This window comes from Mauremys mutica, chromosome 9 (assembly GCF_020497125.1).
Source record: "Mauremys mutica isolate MM-2020 ecotype Southern chromosome 9, ASM2049712v1, whole genome shotgun sequence".
NCBI classification, from domain to species: Eukaryota; Metazoa; Chordata; order Testudines; family Geoemydidae; genus Mauremys; species Mauremys mutica.
Window position 1 is genome coordinate 54,750,523 of NC_059080.1, and position 25,335 is coordinate 54,775,857.

At 44.9% G+C, this 25,335-nt stretch overlaps 1 protein-coding gene across 8 annotated transcripts in view; it reads right to left on the reverse strand.

Annotated features, from left to right (window-relative positions):
• SENP2 (SUMO specific peptidase 2) overlaps window positions 1–18,581 on the reverse strand; it is a 54,393-nt gene extending 35,812 nt beyond the window's left edge. For 2 of the 8 annotated variants that reach the window (XM_045030332.1, XM_045030330.1), the window contains exon 1: window positions 13,462–13,618. In XM_045030332.1, the coding sequence (XP_044886267.1) occupies window positions 13,462–13,562 (101 nt within the window). In that variant the 5' untranslated portion in view covers window positions 13,563–13,618. Of the gene's footprint in view, window positions 1–7,057; window positions 7,147–7,606; window positions 7,687–13,461; window positions 13,619–17,638; window positions 17,733–18,563 lie in introns of those variants that run through there. The other 6 variants (XM_045030338.1, XM_045030334.1, XM_045030333.1 and 3 more) reach the window with 6 other exon arrangements.
• Window positions 18,582–25,335: the final 6,754 nt, after the last annotated feature.

Below are 25,335 nucleotides of genomic sequence, written 5' to 3' on the forward strand. Positions count from 1 at the left end.
AGTGTTCTAAAGGAGTCCCCTCCCTTACAGTCTCCAAATACAACCCACATTAGTTTACCTGCTCCCAGGACATCTCTTTACAGCCAGCCCTCAAGACTGTATATAGACTTCCATACAGGAATCTATTAAAGTCCCATAAGGCTGTAGCCACTGCAGAACTGACCACCACGTAATCTGTGCACATACTAGGAAGGGTCCCAAAGAGTTCCCTATGTACTCACAGACACGACTTCATATAGGCACCTTACGTAACGTGCCCCATATGCATCCAGTAACACACACTGGCAAAGGCAGGCAGATGCTCACATTTAGGTAATGTAATTGTATAGAGTTAATTTAAGTTTGTTACTAGCTGCAGAGTGCAATTCATGCATGGGTAAAGTTTGTCTCCTTCCTCAAAAAAAAAAAAAGGAAATAGTTTTGTCAGCCTTAATACAATTAGAGTTAAATAGAGATGTTTGTACACAGGATTAAGACTCTAAAAATCACTACATAGTCTATATTAAATTAGAATACAAGATGAGAGAGAGAGGAAAAAGCCACTACACTCGAACTCATAAACATTTAAGTTACACTTGTTGCTATGCCCATGAAGTGACTGTTCTCATGCACCAGTTTCCTAAAGTCAGTCACAGATACACAAGATGCTCTGCTTCAAAATGTCAAAACTGGTTCTTTATAAAACCGTAACCTTTTGCATGACTTCAAGAATGCAAAGTTAGATCTTAAAGTTCATGTTCAATGGCTCCCCACTTTCACTTCAGGTCTATACCAGGGGTTCTCAACCTTTTTCTTTCTGAGGCCCCCCCTCAATCAACATGCTATAAAAACGCCACGGCCCACCTGTGCCACAACTACTGTTTTCTGCATATAAAAGCCAGGGCCAGCATTAAGGGGTGGCAAGCAGGGAGACTGCCTGGGGCCCCATGCCACAAGGACCCCCATGAAGCTAAGTTGCTCAGGTTTCTGCTTCAACCCCAGGCAGCGGGGCTCAGGGCCCAGGTCTTCAACCCTGCACAGCATGACTTAGGCTTTCTGCCCTGGGCCCCAGTGAGTCCAACACTGGTCCTGCTTGGCAGACCCCCTGAAACCTGCTTGTAGCCCTGCACCCCTAGTTGAGAACCATTGGCCTATACTACAATCTTTTGCTAGCTGTGTCTGTCACGGGTGTGATTTGTGACCAACATAGCTATGGCTACAGACGTTTTGTGACATGGTAGTACCAGCAAAGCTCTACTATTGCTGAAATAGCTTATCTCAGTCATAGTGTGAGGTCCTGATATCACTTATCGTCTCATTAGTTCCATTCTGGGTAAAACCTCTCTCCTGTGTTTCCTATTCCTTTCTTATGCAGTGCTAATTTGCTATGTGCTTTACAGATAAGTTTGAAGATAATATGGTGAGCCAGGAGTTAACAGTCAATAAACATGAAGTTAAGGATGCAACAAGAAGCAACGATTGAACCCCACCATTCAATTGCCATCTTTATTAATCCATTGTTTGGGAGAGAGTTTAATAAACGATTTCCAAGCCCTTATTTAGGAAGTTTGATGGTATCTTTAATAATGCTTATTTTTCACTTTTTAATTCTCATTGTTCTACTGTTCCTCCTGTTTTAGTATTCAATAGGACTACTGATGCAAATACCAAAACAGGGTTGAAAGACGCAACATTTGCAAACATAATATTTGCATTTGGTTTCTTTGCAGTGTTGTAGCCATGTTGGTCCCAGGATATGAGACAAGATAGATGAGGTAATCTTTTATTGGACCAACTTCTGTTGGTGGAAGGGTCACACTTTTGAGCTCCACAGACTTGCTCTTTGGGTTTGGAGAAGGTAAACCAGAGTGCCTAAACCCAATACAAATTGGGACAGATTATTAAGCATATGGGGGTTCATACATGCTGTAGAAGACCACTTAAAATGGGTAATAAGGGTTAACAGGCAGCGAGGTGTGTTACAACTTCTTGTAATAAGCTATAAAACCAGTTCCTCTGTTAATTCCATGTTAATGTCTAACTGAGATATGAATTTAAGTTCCCAGACTTGTCTTTTGAAGGTGTTGTGCAGGTTTCCTTTGAGGATGAGGACTGGGATGTCAGATATGGAGGAGTCAGTTTCTGAAAAGTGCTCACCCATAGGGGATATTGTGTTTTTTGCCTTGTTATTTTTCTGAGAGTGTTCATTCGAGAGCACAGGAATTCTCTGGTTTCACCCACATTGTTGTTGGGGCATTTGATGCCTGGATGAGGTATGGACTGCAATTGTCTGATATCTTGTACAGGTTTCAAGTGTGGGGTGATAGGTGACGAGGGTGAGTGGTCAGTGGGTTTATGTTTCTTTTTCTGTATTAAAGCAGGTTCTCAGGGTATTTGGGTGTCTCTTTTCCATGGTGCAATCTACTTCTCTGTTGGAGTGTCCTTGTTCGGTGAAAAGTTTTAAGGAAGTCTGGGAGATACACTTCTCTTCAGAGAGAATTCTGTAGTGCCTGGCTGTAGATAGATTTGTTGGTGGGTTGCGCGCGGGGAGGGGGGGGAGGGTTTGCTGGATCTGTGAAGGTAATGGTGGTGATCCATGGGTTTCTCATAATAGTCTTTGTAGGGTTCCATTGTTGAAACTCACCATGGTGTCCAGAAAGTTGATCCTGGTGTGGGACTGTTCTGGAGAGTTTGATGGATGGGTGGCAGTTGAAGTTAGAGGAAATCTATGGAGGGAGTTTAGATCTGTTCAGAGAATGAAAATATCATTTATTTATCTCAGTGTATATCATTGGTTTCATGGTGCATTCTTCCAGAAATTCTTCCAGGTGGCCCATGAATAGGCTGGGATATTGGGGGAGCCATCTAGTCCAAACCTTAGGAAAAGCCATGGGTATTGAGTATTCATTGTTAAAGGCGAAGTTGTGAGAGAATGAAATGGATGAGTCTAATGATGAGTTTAGGCTAGATTTCCAAGTGTTCTACATTATCTTGTAGGTATGAGACAAATAGCAATGCCATCCTGGGGAAGGATGGTGGTGTACAGGGAGGTGACGGATAGTAATCTGTGGGAGGTTGCTAATGTTGTAGAGTTTCTGGAAGGAGTTAGTAGTGTTTTGGAGGAAGCTGGCCCTTTCTGTGGTAAGTGATCTGAGGTGGTGAGTGGTTTCTTTAAATCCTGATATTCCTTCAGTAGGAGTGCTGTGGCCAGATATGATGGGTCTGGCTAGGTTCCCTGGGGAGGCATGTAGAAGGTTCTGGGGAGTGGGTTTGCAGGGAATGATGTAAAGTTTTTCTTGGAGTTGTTGGGGAAGGATTTGATGGTATCTTTACATTCCTGTGTGAACTGATTTCTTTAGCTTTCAACTGAAGTTTTAAGTCACTGTTAGAATTAGCCTCAACATTTTAAAGACTTTATGCAAAGTGAAAATTTCAGAATATTGCGGCCAAGATTTTCAAGTGATTAGTAATCCTGGGTGCTGCAATTTTTTGACACCCTACTTGAGACACTCTGAAGGAATCTGATTCTCAGAGGGTGGGCACTCAGCACTATCAGAAAAAGTCAGATGCCCCCTTGAAGTAAGTATGTTAGAGCTCCAGAGCCACAAGAAAAGGAGAAGATAGCCTGACCAAGTTAAAAGTATGGCTTCTGCTTGTTTGTTCTTATAATTTTTGATCCTTTATCATAAGTGTGCTGCCATAATACTTGACCTAAACTTCTGAAATTAACCTGTCAAGTAAGGGGATCAGATCAGAAGGTGGTAAAGTAATCAAATGAAAAACTTTAATACATTACTGTCCCCTCTTCACTTCTCCCAAGCTCCAACTAGGGCAGGGCTCAGCAACCTTTGGCACACGGCCCACCAGGGTAAGCCCCCTGGCAGGCCGGGCCAGTTTCTTTACCTGCCGCGTCCGCAGGTTCGGCCAATTGCAGCTCCCACTGGCCATGGTTTGCTGCTCCAGGCCAATGGGGCTGTGGGAAGGGTGGCCAGCACATCCCTTGGCCCAGGCTGCTTCCCACAGCTCCCACTGGCCTGGAGCAGCAAACCGTGGCCAGTGGGAGCTGCAATCGGCCGAACCTGCAGACGCAGCAGGTAAAGAAACTGGCCCAGCCTGCCAGAGGGCTTATCCTGGCGGGCCACGTGCCAAAGGTTGCCAATCCCTGAACTATGGACTAATTCACCTCCACTACCTATTTTTCCTAGTTACTTATAAGGACCTGTGACAGGGTATGACTGCCCTGTAGCACTCCCTGCTGTCTGAGTGTGGCACCTCCCCAGTGTTTTCTGGCTCTCCCAGGGTTCAAGCAGTTCAGCCTCCAAGTGGTTCACTGAGTTCAATCCTTTTTATCCTTTTGGGATAACAAATCCTGACAAAAAGCCCCAAACAAACAAAGTGGTTCTGGCAATCAGGGTCTCTGAAACCTGCCTTCTGGTCCCTATTCCCCAAGCCTTCTGGGTTACCTTTCACCTCTGGGTTTCCATAAAAAAGAGCCCCAGCCCTCCCCCTGGAGCAGAGTAGTTCAGGCAGTCCAGCTCTCCTCCTTTGAGCTAGGATGGAAGTTAGCCAGTTGTAAGGCCTTAGCCAGCTTCTCCCTCAGCTGAACTCTTCCACCTCCCCCAATTAGTCCTCAGGCTCAGAGGGTTCTGCAGGCCAGTCTTCTCCTGCTGCTGTCTGCCCTGCTATGAAAGAAGAGGCATTTATTGCTGGTCCTCTTCTCCCAGCTCATCCCCAACTGGCTGGGTAAGAAGGGAGCCTTGACTTGTCCTCTCTGCAAGGCTCCCAAGCCCTATGCCCTTAAAAACAAAGTAACAGATTTCCTTTCTAGTACCTGGGACTGCTTCCTCTCTATCAACATCTCCTACATCCATGTGTGTCTGTCTGTCTTGGACATTCCAAAATCCTAAAAGGGCCACACCATGTGATGGAGTGGGCTAACCTCAAGGCACTACTGCCCTTAAGAGGGCAGGCTATTCGGTCATAGGCCACATATGACTTGTATCTGAGCACCTCACACTCTTTAATCACAACCACAGTTACGTAAGGAAGTGCTATTAACCCCATTTTTCAGATGGGGAACAGATGCCAAAAGAAACTGAGAAAGTAAATGACTCAGCCCAGGTTTCACAGGAAGCACATGGTGAAGCAAGGTCTTGAACCCAACATTCAAGTTCCAGGCCTCTGCCCTTACACTCGGCCATCCCAACTCTCATGTAGACAGGACTATCAAATGGCCAATATAGATCCAATAACTGTGCATAAGACATGAATGAAGATAAGTATATTTTTGGTCCATAATATAAATATTGAATATGTGAAAGCAGAGGATTTTTAGGCAAAGTCTACTCCTTTAAAGTATCATTCTATTCAATGCATTTTGTATGGCCTGGTAGTTCATATATAGCTGGAGTAGGACAGAGGTCCAAAGTATCCTTATGTGTCAACAGCTCAATTTTAGCAAGTGAGCAAAGTCAGTTCACCCCTTTAATGAAAACTGACAGCACATTTCCCAGCAAACAGAGCATTATCAGTTAAGGCCTGGTCTACATCTAAAACTTAGACTGACATAGCAATATCACTCAGGGGTATGAAAGATTCACACTTCTGAGACACACAGTTAAGCTTACCTAAGCAGGAATATAGACACCGCTAGAGTGACAGAAGCATTCTCTTGACCTAGCTACCACCTCTCAAGTGAGTGGATTCACCACAATGACAAAACCCCTTTTATCACTATTGTGTCACACTGCTTTGCTGCAGCTGTGTTGTAGTGTAGCCATACCCTGAAGTAAAAGGCTTTTCTATGCTACATTCACTGTACAATGTTCACAGTTGTCAAATATTTAACTCTATGGTAAGAGGATTCAAGTATTAGCTCTTCTGTTCAAGTTAATGTTCCCTCTAGTTTTCACAGAGTATTCAACAGTTGGGTGATTGTCATCTTCAGATTTTGTCCATTATTAGGTGATCAATTGTGTGCCAAATCAGGTTCTGATCACTGAGCATGACTATCTGCCCCTTTCCCTTCAACAGTTTGAGTGTAACTTCTGAGAGTTGTCTACACTAGAAATGATATCACCTTTGCTGTTGTAGCATTGACACTTATTACAGCAATGGAAGAGGTTCTTCTGTCACAGAAGTAAGAACGCCTCTCTGAAAAGCAGTAGCGAGGTCAATCAGAAAATTCTTCCATCAACCTAGCGGTGTCTACAATGGGACTTAGGTTGGCTTAATCACATTTTTCACAGCTTCAATCAATGTAGTTAAGTCAACCTAACTTTGTAGCGTAGACCAGGCCTGAAGAAGAAAGTCAGAAATTCTCAAGCATAGATTCTGACTTTAAGGCCAGAAGAGACCATCATGAGTCCAGTCCGACTTCCTGCATATCATGGGCTGCAGAACCTCACCACCCACTCCAGTAACTCAGCCAGAGATTATAGGTCTATTACCAAAGTCCTCAAATCTTGATTTAAGAGTTTAAATTAGAGAATCCACCATTTACTCAAGTTCAGGGGTTCTCAAACTGTGGATTGGGACCCCAAAGTGGATCACAACCCCATTTTAATGGGGTTGCCAGTGCTGGCTTTAGACTTGCTGTGGCCCAAGGCCAGAGCTGAAGCCAAAGCTCGAGCCCCACCACCCAAGGTCAAAGCCCAAGGGTTTCAGCCTTGAGTGGTGGGGCTCAGGTTACAGGCCCCCCACCTGGGGCTGAAGCCCTTGGGTTTGAGCTTTGGCCTCCCAAACCCAGGGCGGTGGGGCTTGGGCTTTGGCCCCCCTGCCTGGGGCAGTGGAACCTGGGTAGGCTCAGGCTTCGGTCCTCCCTCCTGGGGGTCATGTAGAATTTTTTGTTGTCAGAAGGGGGTCGCGGTGCAATGAAGTTTGAGAACCCCTGCTCTAGTTCAAGCCAGCAAGTGACTGCAGAGGAAGGTAAAAAAGCCCAGGGTCTCTGCCAATCCGAGTTGGGCAAAAATTCCTTCTTGACCCCATATATGGCAATCAGTTAGACCCTGAGCATATAGGCAAGACCCACCAGCCAGACACCTGGAAAAGAATTCTCTGTAGTAACTCAGAAACCTACCCTGCCGATATCCTATCTCTGGCTGCTAATGTTATTTGCCAAGAGCAGTCACAGATGAATGGGCCATCTGTCATTGTAGGCAATCATACCATCCCGTCCAGTTTTGGAACCAGTTAGGTTTTTTGGTCCCCACTGCTCCCCTTGGAAGGCTGTTCCAGAACTTCACTTCTCTGATAGTTACAGGAGTAACAATAGCCAGAGAGCAAAGACCAGAAAGCAGGAACCCCGAGTTTACTTCCCACTCTGTATCCCCCAAAAAGACACTAGATATCACCTATCTTTCACTGTCACAATTTAAACTTTATCACTGATGGAGGGAGGAGTAAAATAGCCTTTGAAATGCAAGTTTAAAAAACTGGATCAGGATTTTAAACTTAGACGATCCAGATGTAGGAGCCAGCACCCCCAGTAAGCCAACATTAGCGTCCCTCCTGCTTTGACAGGACAGTGCCCATCAATGTTCATCACAGCAACACATTTTACTTTCTTTAATAACTGTACAATAAAGCCAGGCTTTATATTCGTGGACCAACCCTTACATATACGTACGTAAGATCAGGGCCTGTCCTTTTCATACCCTTTTTTCCAATCAGTGTGGAGGGCAGTTGGTTGGGACATACAACTTAATGCTGTAAAAAAAGTCAAATTTTCATTTGTTAATCGCAAAGAGATTAATACTGCACTCCAGATGTACAGTACAATAATGGTTAAGTATGTTTCTCCCTCCCTCATTTAATCCCCCTTGCCCAACCCTAATCCATAGCTTTTCACCCTTCTTCCACTGTAGCAGCACTGCCTATGCTATGCATACTACATTTTGCTCCTGATGTGCACATGTACCAGGTAAAACTGGAAGTGAAGCACTGATCAACAAAAAAAACTAGCTATAGAACTAAGGGACTCCATGCAGGGTCTCTCTCCAGAAGAGAAGACAACCACCAAGAGAGACTTTTGGTAAAGCGCCCTCCCCTCTAGCAATCTGACGTTTCCTAATTTTTGAATGCTTGACTTTGCAACCTAAACAGATTTCTTGTCACAGTTTATAAAAAGTGAGACTGTTTTGCTATGTTGCTTTTTTAAAAACAAATTGCGTGCAGCTAATCCCTTACTTCCTCTTTCAAGCCTCGGAGTTTAAACCCACCAGCACAGACCTCTGTCGGCTTTAGCAGTTATTCTGTTTTTGGATGCCAATAGAGCAATGACATTCTAAGTTTGCCTTGAAGGATTTCATCTTTTGCCTCTTGGTAACTATGCAGCAAGATTAATAGTCAAAGTACAGTAACTCCCCACTTATCGTCCTCTCGCTTAACATTGTTTCGATCTTATGCCCCTGCTCCATTACAGAACATGCTCATTTAAAATTGTGCAATGCTCCGCTAGTCGTTTGGCTGCCAGCTTTGTCCACAGCTAGCAGCCCCGTTATCAGCCCCCCTACGCCCCACTCCTCCAGCGCCTCCCGCCCACCGGCAGACCCGTGGATCAGCTCCTTCCCCCTGCTCCCCCCTCCTCCTGCCCGCAGCAATCAGCTGGTTTGCGGTGCTCAGGAATCGGGTGGGGGGGGGAAGGAAGAGGAGTGAGGACTCGGCATGCAGGCTCCCTCCTCCCTCACCTGAACACCGCAAACCAGCTGATTGCCACGGGCAGGAGGCAGGGGAGAGGGGGGAACCTGCACATTGAGTGCTTGCTCTTCCCCCCTGCCCCCTGACCACAAACCAGCTGATTGCTGCAGGCAGGGGAGGGAAGGTGGAGGAGCGAGGACACAGCCTGTGGAGGAAAAGGGGTAGGAGGTGGGGAGGGGAAGAGGTGGGTTAAGTGTGGGGGCTTGGGGGAAGGGCTGGAGTGGGCAGGCCAAGGGTTGAGCCCCCCAGCCCTGGTGCTTGCACAGTAGGGGAAGCTGCCGCTGAGCAATGTGCTTCTCCTAGCCTATGGCACCTTCAGCCTCCTTGTCTGCCTCATTGCCTGCAGTGCCAGTGGGCTGTGCCCGTGTGGGATAAGTCGGGGGCACCTCCCATTGCTTCATACTCAGCAATGATGACTGTAATATTAAATTGTATCTTTAAAATTGTTATAAGTTTTAAACCGCATTAAATTGCTTGTTTAAAATGTATATAATGCCTTTTGTCTGGCAAAAAAAATTTCCCTGGAATCTAACCCCCACCCCCATTTACATTAATTCTTATGGGGAAATTAGATTAGCTTAAAGTCACATTTTTCAGGAACATAACTACATTAAGTGAGGAATTACTGTATTATAAATGCTTCTCAAAACAGCAGGCAGACTGCCTTCTTACTGGCAACTTAATGAAACTTTGGAATTTGTCACTACTACATTTGGGATTATTAGGGTTTCAGCCATAGACTTCAACCTTTGTAGAATCTTCTGGCTGAGCAAACTGGAAAACATACAGAAGCTGCTTAGGCCATCTCTATGAGTGTGCATGCATCTGCTCATTACCCACAGGGACGAGGTTCTTCCTTCAGGTAAGAAGGAAAATTTGACGCTGACTCCGAAAACTTCAGGGCCTTGACTATGTGAGAAAGTTACAATTTAAAGTGTGATCTTTAACCTGCTTTGGTTAGACTAATGCAGACCTCCATATAGGCATGCTTCATTTGGTTTAAAGTGGCTTTATTTCAAAATAACCTAAACCAATTCCTACACAACCCAAGATATACCAAAATAAGACTGGTTTGAATTAATGAATTGCCACCTCAGCCTTTCGCACTGGTTTAAATTTACATTACATTAAACCAGTTAAATTTTCTCCTATAGACAAGGCCTCACTATATAGGTATTCAGCTGTCTGTACACCAGGGAGAGGGAGCCTGAACAATCTCCACAATGATTTTCCTTTGATTCGCAATGCCCTCTCCAGCAAGAGGATTTTCTGCTCAGTCTAGGTCAGGATAACACCACATTCCAACAGAAAAACCACTGATCCTTGTAATAGCTTCATGGCCGCTCTATTCTATTGCTGCATTGAATACTAAGAACTGGAAGCTCACAGTGAAGTCTGGAAGCACTACCAGATGCATGCCTGTTATACAGCTGATAAGCAAACAGCTCTAACCACCAAGCCCTCTATTGATGTCTGATAAGCTCATGCCCCAGCTGGCTAGGCTCTTTTCTTGTTAAGCATCCCCTGGAACAGACATAAAATGGTGATCTCTTTAAGGTGCTCTGCACATCCTGTCAGAGATAAAGGGCCTCAACTACCAAAACTGAAAGCTTGTTTTCCAATATGACCAATCACAGGACAAACTTTGGAAGAGGCCTCATGTTATTTTTATCTTGAAGCCATCACCACCATTGATACAAAGTTTGTATCCACATCCAATCCACAAAAGTGATCCATGGATATCCACATCCATGGATATAAAGCAGATATCCACAGATTTGCCAGGGCTCTAACAATCACATCTTCAGGCTTCAATACTTTTTGAAAAGAGTATCCTTTGACCACAATCAATCAGTACTTCCAAATGTGTTAAGCCTGTAGAGTGTAAGAGTTCAAATTCTGAACTTGTCAAAAGCCACATCTCTCTGCACAAGTCCTCTTGCTTACTTGGTAAGCCGCTGAGGACACTAGAAAATGCTGGACTCAAGAATGCATGTGGATCCTTTTTCCTTAACCAGCATACTAATCGGAGCTACAACTGGCTCTACCAAATGTCTGAATATTCTGGGAAATGCCCTACTCACAATGGACCTGAATACAAATTGCCATAGTACAATCTGAGAAAACTTGAGTCTTCCTAATCAGACTATGAAACAGGTATCTGCAGGGCCTGTGAAAGCCAAGTTCTTGAGTATAAACAGCGAACATTGAAACTAGTATTCCCGGTTCCAGTTGGTTCTCTGAAGTTGAGTACAGTATTTTGAAATAAGTGATATTAACAAATAGGAAAGTTAGGTTCCTGGAGTTATACTTTTCTTAAACTTCTCCAAAGCTTCCATTTCTAACAGAAGTCAGATGCTTCTTCCATACTACTACTTTTGGAAGAAGAAACATGACTCAGAAACTAAAGTGACAGGTGAAGTATAAAAGCTTAGTTCAAAATTGGAGGTGCTGTAACCTTGGGCCTGGACAGCGTCATGAACTCAAAAGTCAGGAGTTTAAAATTGGCACAGGATTGTGGATATGCAGGAATTTCTTCTCCTATTACACACACCAGTCTTGCTACTTCCCCAGAGCAGGACTGAAAATGAAGTTTAACATCAAAAACTAAAGAAAAACAAGATTAACACAGATTCAGTTGGAGTGAGAACATTAGGAAGCAGTAACGTTAACAGACAACTAAGGGTTATGGACAGAAAAGTGGGCCCATGTTTGCAATACAATACAGCAGTAAAGAATAATACAACTTTGCATTTTATAGTCAAGTGCATCAGGACAGAGCAGGAGGCAACTGTCCCTCTCTACAGTGCTCTGGCTTGACCCCAGCCAGAATACTGCTTTCTGATACTGAGGTAAATGCCAAAAGGACAAACTGAAGGAAATTCTGAGAAAAGTAATAAGAGTTGGGGGGGCGAGGCGGCATACAGAGAGAAAAACGTTTTTAATCTTCCCTCCTAAATAAGTAATGTTGCATAGGACTCCTAAGTAAACAGATATGATCAAATCTTTCAGACACTGGGAAACTTAACACAAAAAGGAAGGAGAATGAGCAGTACAAGGGGATATAACTGCAATTAATAAGATTAAAGATTTAGTTCAGGCTGAATATTAGGGGAAAAAGGTTTGTGACAGTGATATTTCAAACCTCCCCCCTTTTGAGATATTTAAAGCAAACAAAATAAAGCACTAGATAGTATCCTATGGACCAGAGTCTTTTGCTTCTCAATGGTTCAATTTCTCATACTGCCAATCAGTCACTTTTTACGGAGTTAGTGTCTAGGTTAGTCTGCACAGGTTATGCACATAAGGCTTTCTTCATGGTTCACTGCAGGAGTGGGAGTAGAGTGAACAAGACTGTTTGTTTAAACAACCATGATTTTGAAGGGTAAAGATGATCAAGGAGCAAATATACACAAGGTCAATGAAGACAACCAAAAATTCTCAGCAGAAAAAAAAAATTATGTAGTTCCCAGTAAACACTTTGAGGCTAGCAGTCAACGGGACACCAACTTCTAGTCAACGGGACACCAACAATTTCAAAGTCACATCTGTCAGATGATTTACCACCTAACAACCAAGATTATGATAACTTAAGTACAAAAAAAACCCACCACTTTTCAGTTGTATCACTTGTGTTTTTGATAGTTTTGTGTCCAGTGAGTATCATTGTTTCCTCTATACAGTCAGTTCCTATTTTTATTTGTTAGGTCTTACACACAGCAATAAGAGAGTGAAACCATAAGAGCAACAGGGAACACCTGTTCAAGTTCTTAAAGGTAGTCAAACTAAATACAGTATTCCTATTTAGATTTCAAGTTGAATAGGAACTTAATTGATTTAATTGCCAAACATTCCAAAATAACCTTCTGCTATAAAGTTTTTTAAACAAACATGAATTAAACCTTGTAGAGCATATCATATTCTTTACAATGTATTCTCCAACTCTGGGAATTCACAAAATAATTGCTTTCACCTTCAGAAAAATTAGACAGTCAGACATAGGTATATGCCTAGCATATTGAGTATCTCCACCCCCAAATTCATAAGCCATGTTTGCCTTCATGAAAGATAGTCGGACAGTTCTCCCCATACCAATGACAGATCAACTATTTAGGACCTTATTTAGGTCATCATTAGGTCACCTATATTAGCTCAACATGAGGAAGTTCAAATGTCTGTTAAACAACATTTTCAAATACATTCCATGAATCAGTGAATGTGGGAAGCAAATTACATGCAACCACAAAGAGTTGGGGGGGTCCCCACGAGAAGCTGGGCGGTTTGCTGGTTTTGGTGAAGTCGATGGGAAGCGGCTGCGGGATGTCTGGGCAGGGCCACCTTAGGAATATTACAGCCCTAGAGAAGCTGGAGTAAGTGCATCCCAAGCCCGGCAGAAGCGAGAGGCTTTGCTATTTCGATTATGCAGGGTCTGGGTTTGAGGCTGAAGGCGGACAGGCTCCAGGCTGGGGCGCCAGGCTGCAGCAAACCCGCTCCCTGCTCCAGCAGGGGCCCCTGGCGGTGGGGAGCAGACCCGGCCGGGCGCAGGCGGCAGCTCCAGGGCGCTGCAGCAACAGACGCTGCGCTGGCGTCCGACTCTCGGTACAACAGCAGCCTCCGCGTCCGTTCCCACGCCGACGGCTCAGGCTGGGGCTCGAGCACGGCTCAGGCCCAAGCCAAGCCAAGCCCCCGGCCCCTCCCCTGCCAGGCTCCAGTGCACGGTGCCGGGGGCCCGCAGAACCGCCCGCCGAGCCCCGGAGCATCCGCCAAGCAGCGGGACTCACTGACCTGTGGTACCGTCTCTTCCGCGGGGTGCGGGGCGGCGTGTCCGGGCGGGGGCCGCTGGGGAAGAGCAGGGAGCGCAGCGCTTCCACCAGCCATTTGTACATAGGCCTCAGCCAGCGGAGGCGGAACTGCGTCTAATCCCCGCGACTGCGTGACGTCACGGGCAGAGCCCAGCGGCGGCGCGCGGCTAGCCTGCCCCCGAATCTCCTCTACCTGCGCGAGGTCGCCCCGCCCAGCAATGCCCTCTTCGGCTGTGATTGGGGGAGAGAAGGGAGGGGCGGGGATAGAGCGCCGCCAGCCTCTGCGTCACCTTTGCTGTGGGAGCGCGCGCCTCAGGCCGCGGGCGGGGCAAGGCGTGCTCCGCACCCAGTCCGTCCCCGACCCCGACCCCGGCGCCCAGCCACTGGTCGAGTCAGGCCTCCGCTCTCCCTTGCCGCCGCTACGAGCACGCCCACAATCCGTCCACCACAAACACGCCCCTCCCCCCACCCCCACCTTCCCCTTGCCTCGCACCCCCGCACGCACACCCTTCCCCCAGCACCCCCCCGTGCATGCATTGCACACTCTTCCCCCAGCACGTGCACACCCCCGTCTTCCCAACAGCTCTTTGCTCCATCAGTGTCAATGGCAAAGAGTCATACCTAGTTTTCAGATACTAGTCGTCTTAAACATTTTACCTTCTAGTCCTTCTTGAACATTGCCTGTTGCTTGGGTTAGTGTCAAGAGTCCCCCTAGTGTATCTATTGTTATTTACAAAGCTCTTACCAGGGTGGTTCCACATCTGCATTAAACAGCATACCAACCAAAGGGGAGTCAGTAAAGTCCAATTTTGTGACTGATTTCATGGGATCTTAAGAAGAGTGAAAGTGTTAAATATTTCAAAAATTACCTGCAGAAGAGCTCTATGGACGCTCTTACACTTATCTCTCTCCCCAACAGACATTGGTCCAATAATGGATGTTACCCCTCCCACCTCAAAGCTTCAAAAATTAGCCTTCTTAAGTCAATTTGACAATTTTCAGAAAAATTTCTACTATTCAGTTAGGAATAACCCTAAAAATCTGAAAGCATGAGTTCTTTTCATTATATTTCTGTGGGGAGGGTCAAAGGTAAACATAAAATAGCCTTTTCTGAACATGTGGTTGCAATCTTACTTCTGAAGAGGCTGTTGCTTCTCTGTCATTTTTTCCTGTAACTAGAGAGGTGCTCAAGTAATGGGGCTTCTCTACGGCACAACTGGCATGATGGACAAGAGCTGCAGCAAGAGTTTCTGTGGAGCCTATGTGCATCGTATGTCTACTTTGCAAAATGTAATACAGCTAATCTAGCGGTAATCCATTACTGAGTAGAGCATACCAGTGATGTGTACAATCATGCCTCCTGCTCATGGTTGAGCCATGAAACATATTAAGCTAAGAGGTGATCCTTCAGCTTAATCTGATAAGTGCTTGTGACTTTTGGTGATCAAGGTCCTCCACTGGCAACCTGAATTGGGCTGATTACAGAGTGGTAGCCTGTACAGCCTCTAATCCATTTGAACTGACCTTCTCTAGTCTACTACATCCTGTCTAAGAGCTGGCCAGAACTTCTTGCAATATTTCAGATGAGGTCATAATATGATTATATAATAGTCATAGTATTATGACTTCCACTTTAGGGGTCATACTTCCGGTATTAGCTCTTTCTTAATTCAAACTCTTTTTAAAGCCGGCTTCCCTCAAATTGTCCACAGTGACTCCAGAGTTGTTACAGCTCATTTAGAAGCCATTATAAGTTGTTAACATTGTACATAAAAATAAAATAGAGTACTGGCTGCACATGCACAGTTAAAGTTCCCACAGCCATTGCACACAATAGTATTTAAATATACTGTATAATGTGTAATGTGGCACGGTTAACATTACTGTGGGAACCTTAATGTTTGAGTTTCATCAGTAGTAGTAATACAGGTTTGCCATTCTATACACACACACACACACACACACACACACACACAAAGCAGCATATTCTCTTGTTTTCATAGCTAGGAAATTCATTTTTCTTGGGATGTTTTGTCTTTGTAAGTAGGCATAATTTCCTCCAGCCCACCCCACACAAGGCTGCAGGCACTTGAAACCTTAACCAATATCACCCCTTAGTTGCAAAGAACACCAGAGTCTCAAACACAGTCACCCAGATGTATTTGACACCTCTGGCACTCCTGCCAACATCTCAGGGGAAAGGTGATACATCTTAGAGGGATACTTTCTCCACACACACATCCTGTAGAAGTCAGAAGGCTATGAGTTCTTGTCCCAGTTCTTCTACTGACTGCTATTAGTGTTTGTGCACTCCACAGTGCTTCTTAAGCAAGGTCTCACACCCTCTACCTTAAGTGAGGCAGCTATCCTCCACCCATTTACAGATGGTGTAAGAACTTGCACAAGGTCACTTCAGGAACAGAAACCCATACACTACTGTGACCAATGCAGCTCTCCAACATTTTGCCACACTCCCTTTCAGTGCAGTTGTACCAAAGTGTGTTTGGTTGTGCTTCTCTAGATACTACAGCACACCCCCTTTGCGGGAAAAGAACTCAGTATGGATGCTATCTCAAAGAATTATAAATCCCACTGGTAAAGTATGTCCCCCGCTACAGGCTGGTTCACATTGCAAACAGACTGTTTCCACCAATGTTGTAGCTGAAGTGGAAGAAAGTCTATACATCAGAGCTGGAAAGCATAAGTTCAACCCCTGCTGGCGCCCCCATGGGAAAAGGTGATTATGGGGAAGCAGTAGCAACCCCTATCTTAAGGGTGCCTGACGCCTTCTGTATGAAGAGTGGACAAGAACTGTTTTGCAGCAGGACTGAGAGGTCTGGCAGGGAGAGATGCATTTTTCTGTCCTCATGAACATCTATTTAGATTTGAAACAGTTCTACGCTGTTGAAGATCACAACTTACCATCCACAGTTGGCACAACAGTTTTCTGCCACCATACTAAAACCTCCTCAACATTATAGGTCATCCTCTGCATATGCCCTGCTGTCTCGCTTCATCAGGTCACACAGAGCTCACACAGATAAAAGGGATGATGATCCTGCTGCTTCCTCATTACAATAGCTTTTAAACAGCCTAGGGGAACATGCAGCACCCAGAGGCAGGAGCACTAATCTCATTTTTACTGACTGGTGGTAAGCAAGTATCCTTCCCAAATGTTACTAACAGCTCATATACCATTGAGAATTAACCAAGCAGGGAACAGAAGCCAGGTCTTTGAATACAGTAAACTCAAATTCCCTCCAGTGAGCTACACTGCCTCTCAGAAAGGACAGCCCATGTCTTCTTAGCTAGAAAGTCAGTAAAATGGGCTACTCATGCTTACATAACACACAAACAGTAAATTTATGCATCCTCCTCTAGTGGATAGTTTCACATAAGAACAGCCTCCTGCTCCCAGGCAGCATAGTTAGCCTGGTAGTCCAAGGGACAGACATCTGTGCTGATGGGTGAAGCTCCAAACCAGCATGCTAGGTGTGGAGGGAGTTACAGTTGCACATAATGTAATTTGTTTTTTAATCTTTTCACTGTAATAAAAGCCAAGAAGTTACACTGAAAAGCTGCATTAAAAGGACATTATTAAGGTTGTAAAGTCAATCAATCAAGTTAGGAAAGGCTCATCTAATGCTGCTAATGATCTATAAAGCTTTTCACCAGTATAACACCACTTCGAATCTAGCGCAGTTCAGGAGTGATTACAAAGTGTTCTCCTCAACTGGCTGTTTAGTAGCCATGGATGAAGTGAGTGCACTAGGGCCAGTCCAGTTCCTGCAGCATAGACTCACCACCACTCTCCTATTAGCAGAGAGGCCAAGAACTCCATGGGCCATGAAGACTACAGGACCCCAGTTACCCATAGGGTAAGTCCTCTCCCATACCCTACCCAGGCACACTGGCAGGGGTCACAGGTGTTGGAAGCTTGCCCTACAGACAGATGACTTCATCTACCAGGCCTGCCAAGGCAACACCTGTCCTTTCATCACTGCTACCACCACACTTTTAAAATGAGAAGTTTGTGCTGATACACAAATCAGTTCATTAAATAATTTGCATGGAGCATCACACTCCAGGAGAGGCTTAAAGTTTGGCCCTTGAGTCACCACACCTAGACTCTGCTCAACCTCAACTACACTATTTCCCACCGTTGCAGTTACTCACAGTACATGCTTCCAACTCACTTCTACAGGATGCCTGCCCCCAAGGCTCCTCCCAAACAGCTGAACCTATTATAAAGCCTCCCCTCCCAGGAAAGAGCAGCCTCCACTTCCTTTAAGTCAGCTGTGTTAATGATCCAGCAGCAAAGCAGCTTTAATTCAATTAACCCCTTCTTATGCAGCTTCCAACTAGCCCCTGCTCATGGGGAAGAGGGCAGTGTCAGGCAACACTGACAAACTCTGACAGGCTTTAAATCTCATTTTCTCAGTGCCTTTATTGCCTTTTCAGTTGCCTTGGTCAGGTTAAGCCCTTGAGAAGTGTGCATTGACCTCTGACACTGACCAAGACAACTGCAAATTCAGCAAACTGAAGGACTGAACGCCAAAATCATCCAGAAAAAATACAAACAACTGTAATGAACACAAGGTAAAAACTCAGAAACAGACATTGCTCAGCAACTCTGGGCACAAAGATTCTTTCCCTCTTGCAGGCCTCTGCTCTGGATTTTCTCTGCTTAGCTCCTATCCTCTGCATGGCCAGCCCCAGAAGTTCACATGCCAGGAGTCAGGTCCCTCATTAACCACAAGATTGGCCCCCAAAGCAGGAGATGGATTTTAAAAGATTGAAATATGGTCTCGGGTCTGTCTTTTCATTTTTGAACTCCCCCTGCCCTCCCCCCGGCCAGTGTGTCTGTGTGTGTGTGTGTGTGAGAGATAGTTACCATGCTGCCTGCTCTCCCCTGTGTATGTGCGTGTGTGAGAGAGAGAGAGTGTTGCCATGCTGCCAGCTGTCCCCAGCACATGGTCAGGGACTCTGCCCCATGGCACAGAGCTTTCAGCTTCTCCCCAAACCCCAACATTCTAACTCATTAATTCTGAGTCCTGCCTGACCCAGCCCAGCCCACATCTGCACCTGCTGCAGCTCCATGTTCTTCATCTAAGGTGACCAAGTGTGAAAAATCAGGATGGGGGTGGGAGTGGATCTACCTCTCCTTTTTATAGTCCACTCCCTCCTTTGAGAAGCATCTTCATCTGGGACCATGGTGACAGGCAGACTGTGTAGATGAGAACTCCATGCTGTTTCCTTGCTAATATTTAGATTTTTTCACTCATATCCCTTTTCCTGCCAATGAATAGCCACTTAGCAGGTGAGGTCCCATTTGGGCTTAGTATATGGAGATGTGCCTATCTCATAGAATTGGAAGGTACCCTGAAAGGTCATTGAATTCAGCCTCCTGCCTTCACTAGCAGGACCAAGTACTGATTTTGCCCCAGATCCCTAACTGATTTTGCCCCAGATTTTGCCCAGGCTCACAACCCTGGGTTTAGCAGGCCAATGCTCAAACCTCTGAGCTATCCCTCCCCCCATACCTGGCTGAGTTGTCAGCTTGCCCTTGTCTCTGAGGAACTGATTTGGTCACCCGCCCCCCAGACTTGGAACATGTTTTAGAAACACCATACAGTGGAATCTCATAAATTTACATACAACAGTGCCACACATATTTTACCAGGACAATAATGATCAGCAAATTATGAGTTTTCAAATGATACCTCCCAAGGAAAACCTTGTACAAAGATTATTACAACAGTGTGCAAGGGGTAAATGCAAGGGTACAGACTGTGACAACGCCTTTATGGGATTAGGATGTAGGTTTGTTGAAAGACGGGAGTTTAGTCTGATCATATTCATTGTCCAGTGATGACGTTCACAAATGCCTTTAGCATAGCTTTTGTTATAAAGAATAAGTATTCTTATAGTAGGAGAATTTTGTGAGACAAGTTATTCCAAAATTTGAGAATATAGGAAAAGAGGTAATGGCTTTCTGCGTCTTCCTAAATACTGGATTTGACACAGAAAAATGCAAAAATTTCATTGCTTATGTATTAGAATGACTATTGCCCATTATGTGACTAAAGAGCTGCACTTCTGTAGGCTTGTCATGTGCTTCTGCAAAGCAGAAAATCCCTTATCCATGACAGTACTGTTCCTGCGGCAGCACAGCTCACTTTGTGTCACTGCCATGACAGGATGTATTGGCTAACTGGAATTCTTGCAATAAGACTGGATTTCTTTCTTCAACTGGAGTGCTGCTGCCCTGGCATAGTCACATGGAAAGGGATGCCCCTTCCGAAGCGCTGACTGCATTCATGTAAAAGAGGTGCAATATTTGTAGGAAAGGATGGGGGGGAGTGAAAGAAGGACAATGAGGCCTGCTGGTAACACTGAAAAATAGCACAGACTGACTCCCACTTCCCAGAAGAGCCTTCATAGAAGCAGATACAAGACAATGAACTGTTGGGAAGACCTCAGAAATAGCTTTCCTTCTAATAACAGATTTTAAAATCTAATACTTTTATTAATAATCTCATGGTTTATCAGGAAACCAGTCATCCAGTATTCTGATCAGCTGGCACGTTCTATCAGCTATAATACAAATTGAGATCACAGAATAACCCCACATCATGACTGACTGAAAATGTTCATATCTCAATTCAGTAAGTTTCTGTTTACCTCCTGTACATGGCAATGAGTTCTGGAAGAATGCTAACCAGTCCCACCACAAATGCAAACGAGTGTGTCATGATTATTCATCTCCAATGAATCAATTATTTTTTTCTAGATCTCTAACTTAATTTAAAAGGGAAAAGAATTATGATGCTTTAATCTTAGTCTTAATGTAGAGATTTCCTTCCCTGGTTGTTACATTTTGGATGGAGGAGCCCTGACAACCTCTGTTTCGAATGTGAGGAGCATCTCCGCCTCCAAAATGACCAGGAAGGGATTATAAAAACATGAGCTATGGTTGAATTGTTATGAGTGACTTACATCATCATTTCCTTCATGTAGGCTGTGCTTTGCATACAAACAGTGATATTGCTTCTTCAGTATTTCCTAACTGAAATTCTGATACTTGTCAAATTTTGCATACATGTGCTTGTCTGTCCACGAACATGGCTTCCTCATTACTTGTTAAGTAACCAAGTCTGAAAAGTAGATTATTATTGACACTGACAAATTCTATAAGATTCATAGATACCATACAGATTTAGATATTAGTTTCACACTTCTGCATAATACTTTTAATTCAACTTCCATTCGGTGTCCCATGACCAGAAATGTTTCAAATTCTGATAAATGCGTGCTAGCTGATCATTTGCTCTAAACTGTGCAGCCAAGGTGAATGAAATAAATAGAATTTAATGGGGAAATGGGAAAATCTCTTGTTACTGGTTTTCTTACCTCTTTCAGGCATTATCTGCATGTTGCACATATGGAAAATGGTTACCAGATGGCTGTTCTACATCAGCTATTGCCTTGTGATTTTAGATTTGTAGAGATGCCTTTCACTAGTTGAAGTAGTCAGTCACTTCTGAGTCTGGTACTATTCGATATTTTAATTAATGAGTTGGATAATGGAGTGGAGAGTATGCCTATAAAATATGTGATGACACCAAACTGGGAAGGGTGGCAAACACTTTGGATGACAGGATTAGAATTCAAAGTGACTTTGACAAATTAGAGAACTGGTCTGAAATCAACAGGATGAAATTCAATAAAGGCAAGTCCAAGGTACTTAATTTAGGAAGGAAAAATCAAATGCACAACTACAAAATGGGGGTAACTGGCTAGATGGTAGTGCTGCTGCAAAGGATCTGGTGGTTACAGTGGATCACAGACTGAATATGAGTCAACAATGTGATGCAGTTGCAAAAAAGGCTAATATCAGTCTGAGGTGTGTTAACAGGAGTGTGCTATATAAGACATGGGAGATAATTGTCCCATGCTACTCAGCACTGGAGAGGCCTCAGCTGGAGAACTGTGTTCAAATCTCAGCACCGCAGTTCAGGAAAGATGTGGACAAATTGGAAAGAGTCCAGAGGAGAGCAGCAAAAAGGATGAAAGATTTAGAAAACCTGACCTATGAGGAAAGGTTAAAAAACTGGGATGTTTAGTCTTGAGAAACGAAGACTGAGGGGGGACCTGATAACGGTCTTCAAATATGTTAAGGGCTGTTATAAAGTGAACAGCGATGAAATGTTCTCCATGGCCACCGAACGTAGGACAAAAAGCAATGGTCTTAATCTGCAGAAAGGGAGATTTAGGGTAGATATTAGTAAAAACTTTCTACCTCTAAGGGTAGTTAAACTCTGGAATAGGCTTCCAAGGGAGGTTGTGGAGTCCCCATCCTTGGAGGTGTTTAAGAACAGGTTGGACAGACACCTGTGAGGATGATCTAGGTTTAGTTGGTCCTGCCTCAGCGCAGGGGCTGGACTTGATGACCTCTCGAGGGCCTCTCCAGCCCTACATTTCTATGATTCTATGGAATATTGCCAATGGCTGGAGATGGGATGCTAGATTGGAAGGGCTCTAAATTACTACAGAGAATTCTTTCCCAGCTGTCTGGCTGGTGAGTCTCATTCATGTGCTCAGATTCTAAGATTATGTCTATGCTGCAATTAAAATCCCACAGCTCACAGGGCTCAGGCTGTTCGGCTGTAAAATTGCAGTGCAGGCATCTGGGCTGGAGCTGAGGCTCTGGGACCCTCTCCTCTTGCAGAGTCCCAAAGCCTGGGCTCCAGACTGAGCCCAAACGACTACATCACAATTTTACAGCCCCACAGCTTGAGCCCCATGAGCCCAAGTCAGCTGACATGGGCCAGCTACAGATGTAATTGCAGTGTAAATGTACCCTAACTGATCACTGTATTTGAGGTCAGGAAGGAATTTTAGCCCCAGGTCAGACTGGCACAGACCTGGGGGAGGGGGAAGGGGGGACTCCGCCTTCCTCTGCAGCATGGAGCACAGGTCACTTGCAAGTTTAAACCAGTGTAAATGGCAGATTCTCTGTAACTTGGAGTCTTTAAACCATGATCTGAGGACGTCAGTAACTCAGCCAGAGGTTAGGGGTCAATTACAAGAGTGGGTGGGTGAGGTTCTGTGGCCTGTGATGTGCATGAGGTCAGACTAGAAGATGATTATGATGGTGCCTGCTGGCCTTACAGTCTATGAGCTGGTGTTAAAGCTGATTCCCCACTCTGGCAGTTTGAGTGCAGAAGGTGGGGGCCCGCAAGGATTCTAAAAATTAATACTGGCCACTCCAGGCTGGTATTAAACTCCCAAGGTTACAGGTTTTCTCTGACCGTGGATGGGTAGATGTTGCCACCACCCAAGTGCAAAAAAATAAAGAACTTTTGAGAACCCAGGAAGGAGATTCCTTCCTGTGGGGTACCCTCAAACCCTTTCATACACACACACACCCGGGGCAGAGCTGAGGAAAAAAACAAAGGAAATTAGCTGTTGCCGCCAGCTAATTAAACAACATGCACAAACCTCTTAGGACACAAAAATCCAATCCTGTTCTTAAAAAAGGTAAATTTTATTAAAAACAAAAAGAAAGAAAATACATCTGGAACTTAGGCTATTGCTAGATTTAAAAAGAGCAAATATAATAATTAAACATCAAGAATGGTTTTCTTGAGGTCCAGTTTAAAGCTTACAAGCAAAACAAAATCACCTGGTGTTAGCACAGAGGAGTTCACAACATTTGGCTGTTTTGTCCTGGTTAGGTCTGTCAGTGGGGTGGCAATTTGGCTGTAGTGTGGTACAAATTGTCGGTAATACCCGGCCCAGCCCAAGAAGGATTGGACCTGCTTCCTTGACTTAGGGACAGGCCAATTTTGGATAGCATTTACTTTAGCCTGTAGGGGGTTGATAGTACCTTGACTCACCTGGTGTCCAAGGTACATTACCCTGTTTAGGCCTATTTGACATTTTTTGGCCTTAACGGTTAATCTTGCCTCCCTTATGTGCCGGAAGACAGCTTAGAGGTGTTCTGGGTGTTCTGCCCATGAATCTGAGAATATAGCCACATCGTCAAGGCAGGCTACTGCAAATTTCCCAGATCCAGCCAGAAGGTTATCTACCAGCCTCTGGAAGGTGGTGGATGCATTTCACAGTTCAAAAGGGAGCACATTAAATTAATACAGCCCTACATGGGTGATGAAGGCTGACCTTTTCTTGGCTGGGCCATCTAGCAGCACTTGCCAGTACCCACTAGTTAAGTCTAAGGTGGAGATGAACTGGGCACGTCCCAGTTTCTCCAATAGCTCATCTGTGCGTGGCATTGGATAGTTCTCTGGGCAAGTTACAGCATTTAGCTTATGATAGTTCACACAAAAGCGGATTTCCCCATCATGTTTGGGAACCAGAACCACTGGAGAGGCTCATGCACTCTCAGAGGGGCGGATTACACCCATCTGTAACATGTCCTTGATCTTCCAGTTTTGTCTTGAGGAGCCATCCGGTAGGGTTGGGCTTTAATTGGGTGAGCATCACTGGTGTCAATGGAATGGTACGCCCGTTCTGTCTGTTCTGGGGTGGCTGAAATCATTGGCGCGAAGCGGGCAAACTGCTCCTGGATTTGCTGTTGCTGCTTACGCCCAAGGGTCATGGAAAGGCTCACCTCTTCTACATCACAGTTGCTTTATTCTTCATAGTAGACTTCTTCAGGCCACTCAGCATTGTCTCTCTCCTGGGCTGTAAACTGGAGAACCTTGATTTCTTGTGAATAAAAGGGCTTTAGATAATTAACATGGTATACTTTAGGTTTTAGGGTAAGGTCTGGGAACGCTATGAGGTAATTAACAGCTCCCAGGAACTCTTGGACCATAAATGGCCCCTCCCACCACGCTTCCATCTTATTGGCCTGGAGCGCTTTCAAGACTATGACTTGGTCACCTACTTTGAAGGAATGCTCTCTGGCATGTTTATCATACCAGGTCTTTTGCTCCTATTGAGCATCCTGTAGGTTTTCTCGAGCAAGGGCTAGAGAGTCTTTGAGGGTGTTTTGCAGGTTGGTTACAAAGTCCAAAATGTTAGTTCCTGGAGAAGATGTAACCCCCTCCCATTGCTGCTTCACCAACTGTAATGGCCCCTTAACTTCGTGGCCATAAACAAGTTCAAAGGGTGAAAACCCCCAACTTGGATGCGGTACAGCCCTGTAGGCAAAGAGCAACTGCTGCAACACTAGGTCCCAATCATCGGAGTGCTCATTTATGAATTTACATATCATGGCCCCCAAATCCCATTAATCTTCTCCACTAGGCCATTCGTTTGATAGTGGTAAGGGGTGGCAACCAAGTGGTTTACCCTATGAGCTTCCCAAAGATGTTTTATGGTCTCTGCCAGGAAAGTTAGTTCCCGAATCCGTAAGGATGTCAGAGGGACAACTTACCCTGGCAAAAATGTCTGCCAATGCCTGGCTCACACTTTTAACCCTGCTGTTGCCATTGGGTGGCAAAATCCATGAAAGTCAGTATGTACAGCTTTTCTCTGGGTGTCTTCTTAAGGAAAGGACCCAGAATATCCACAGCTACGCGCTGAAATGGAACCTCAATTATGGGGAGTGGCTGGAACGGGCCTTGACCTGGTCTTGGGGCTTTCCCACCCTCTGGCACACCTCACAAGACTGGACATAGGAGAAACGTCCTTGCCCATTCCCTCCCAGTGAAATGACTTTCCCAAATGGTCTTTGGTCCTGTTCACCCCAGCATGGCCACTAGGTGGTCTAAGCTCAAGAGCTTTTTTCTATACTTAGTTGGAACTACCAACTGTCTCTGCGGATGCCAGTCCTCCTTGGGCCCACCAGAAAGGTTTTCCTTGTATAAGAGTCCTCCTTTTACAA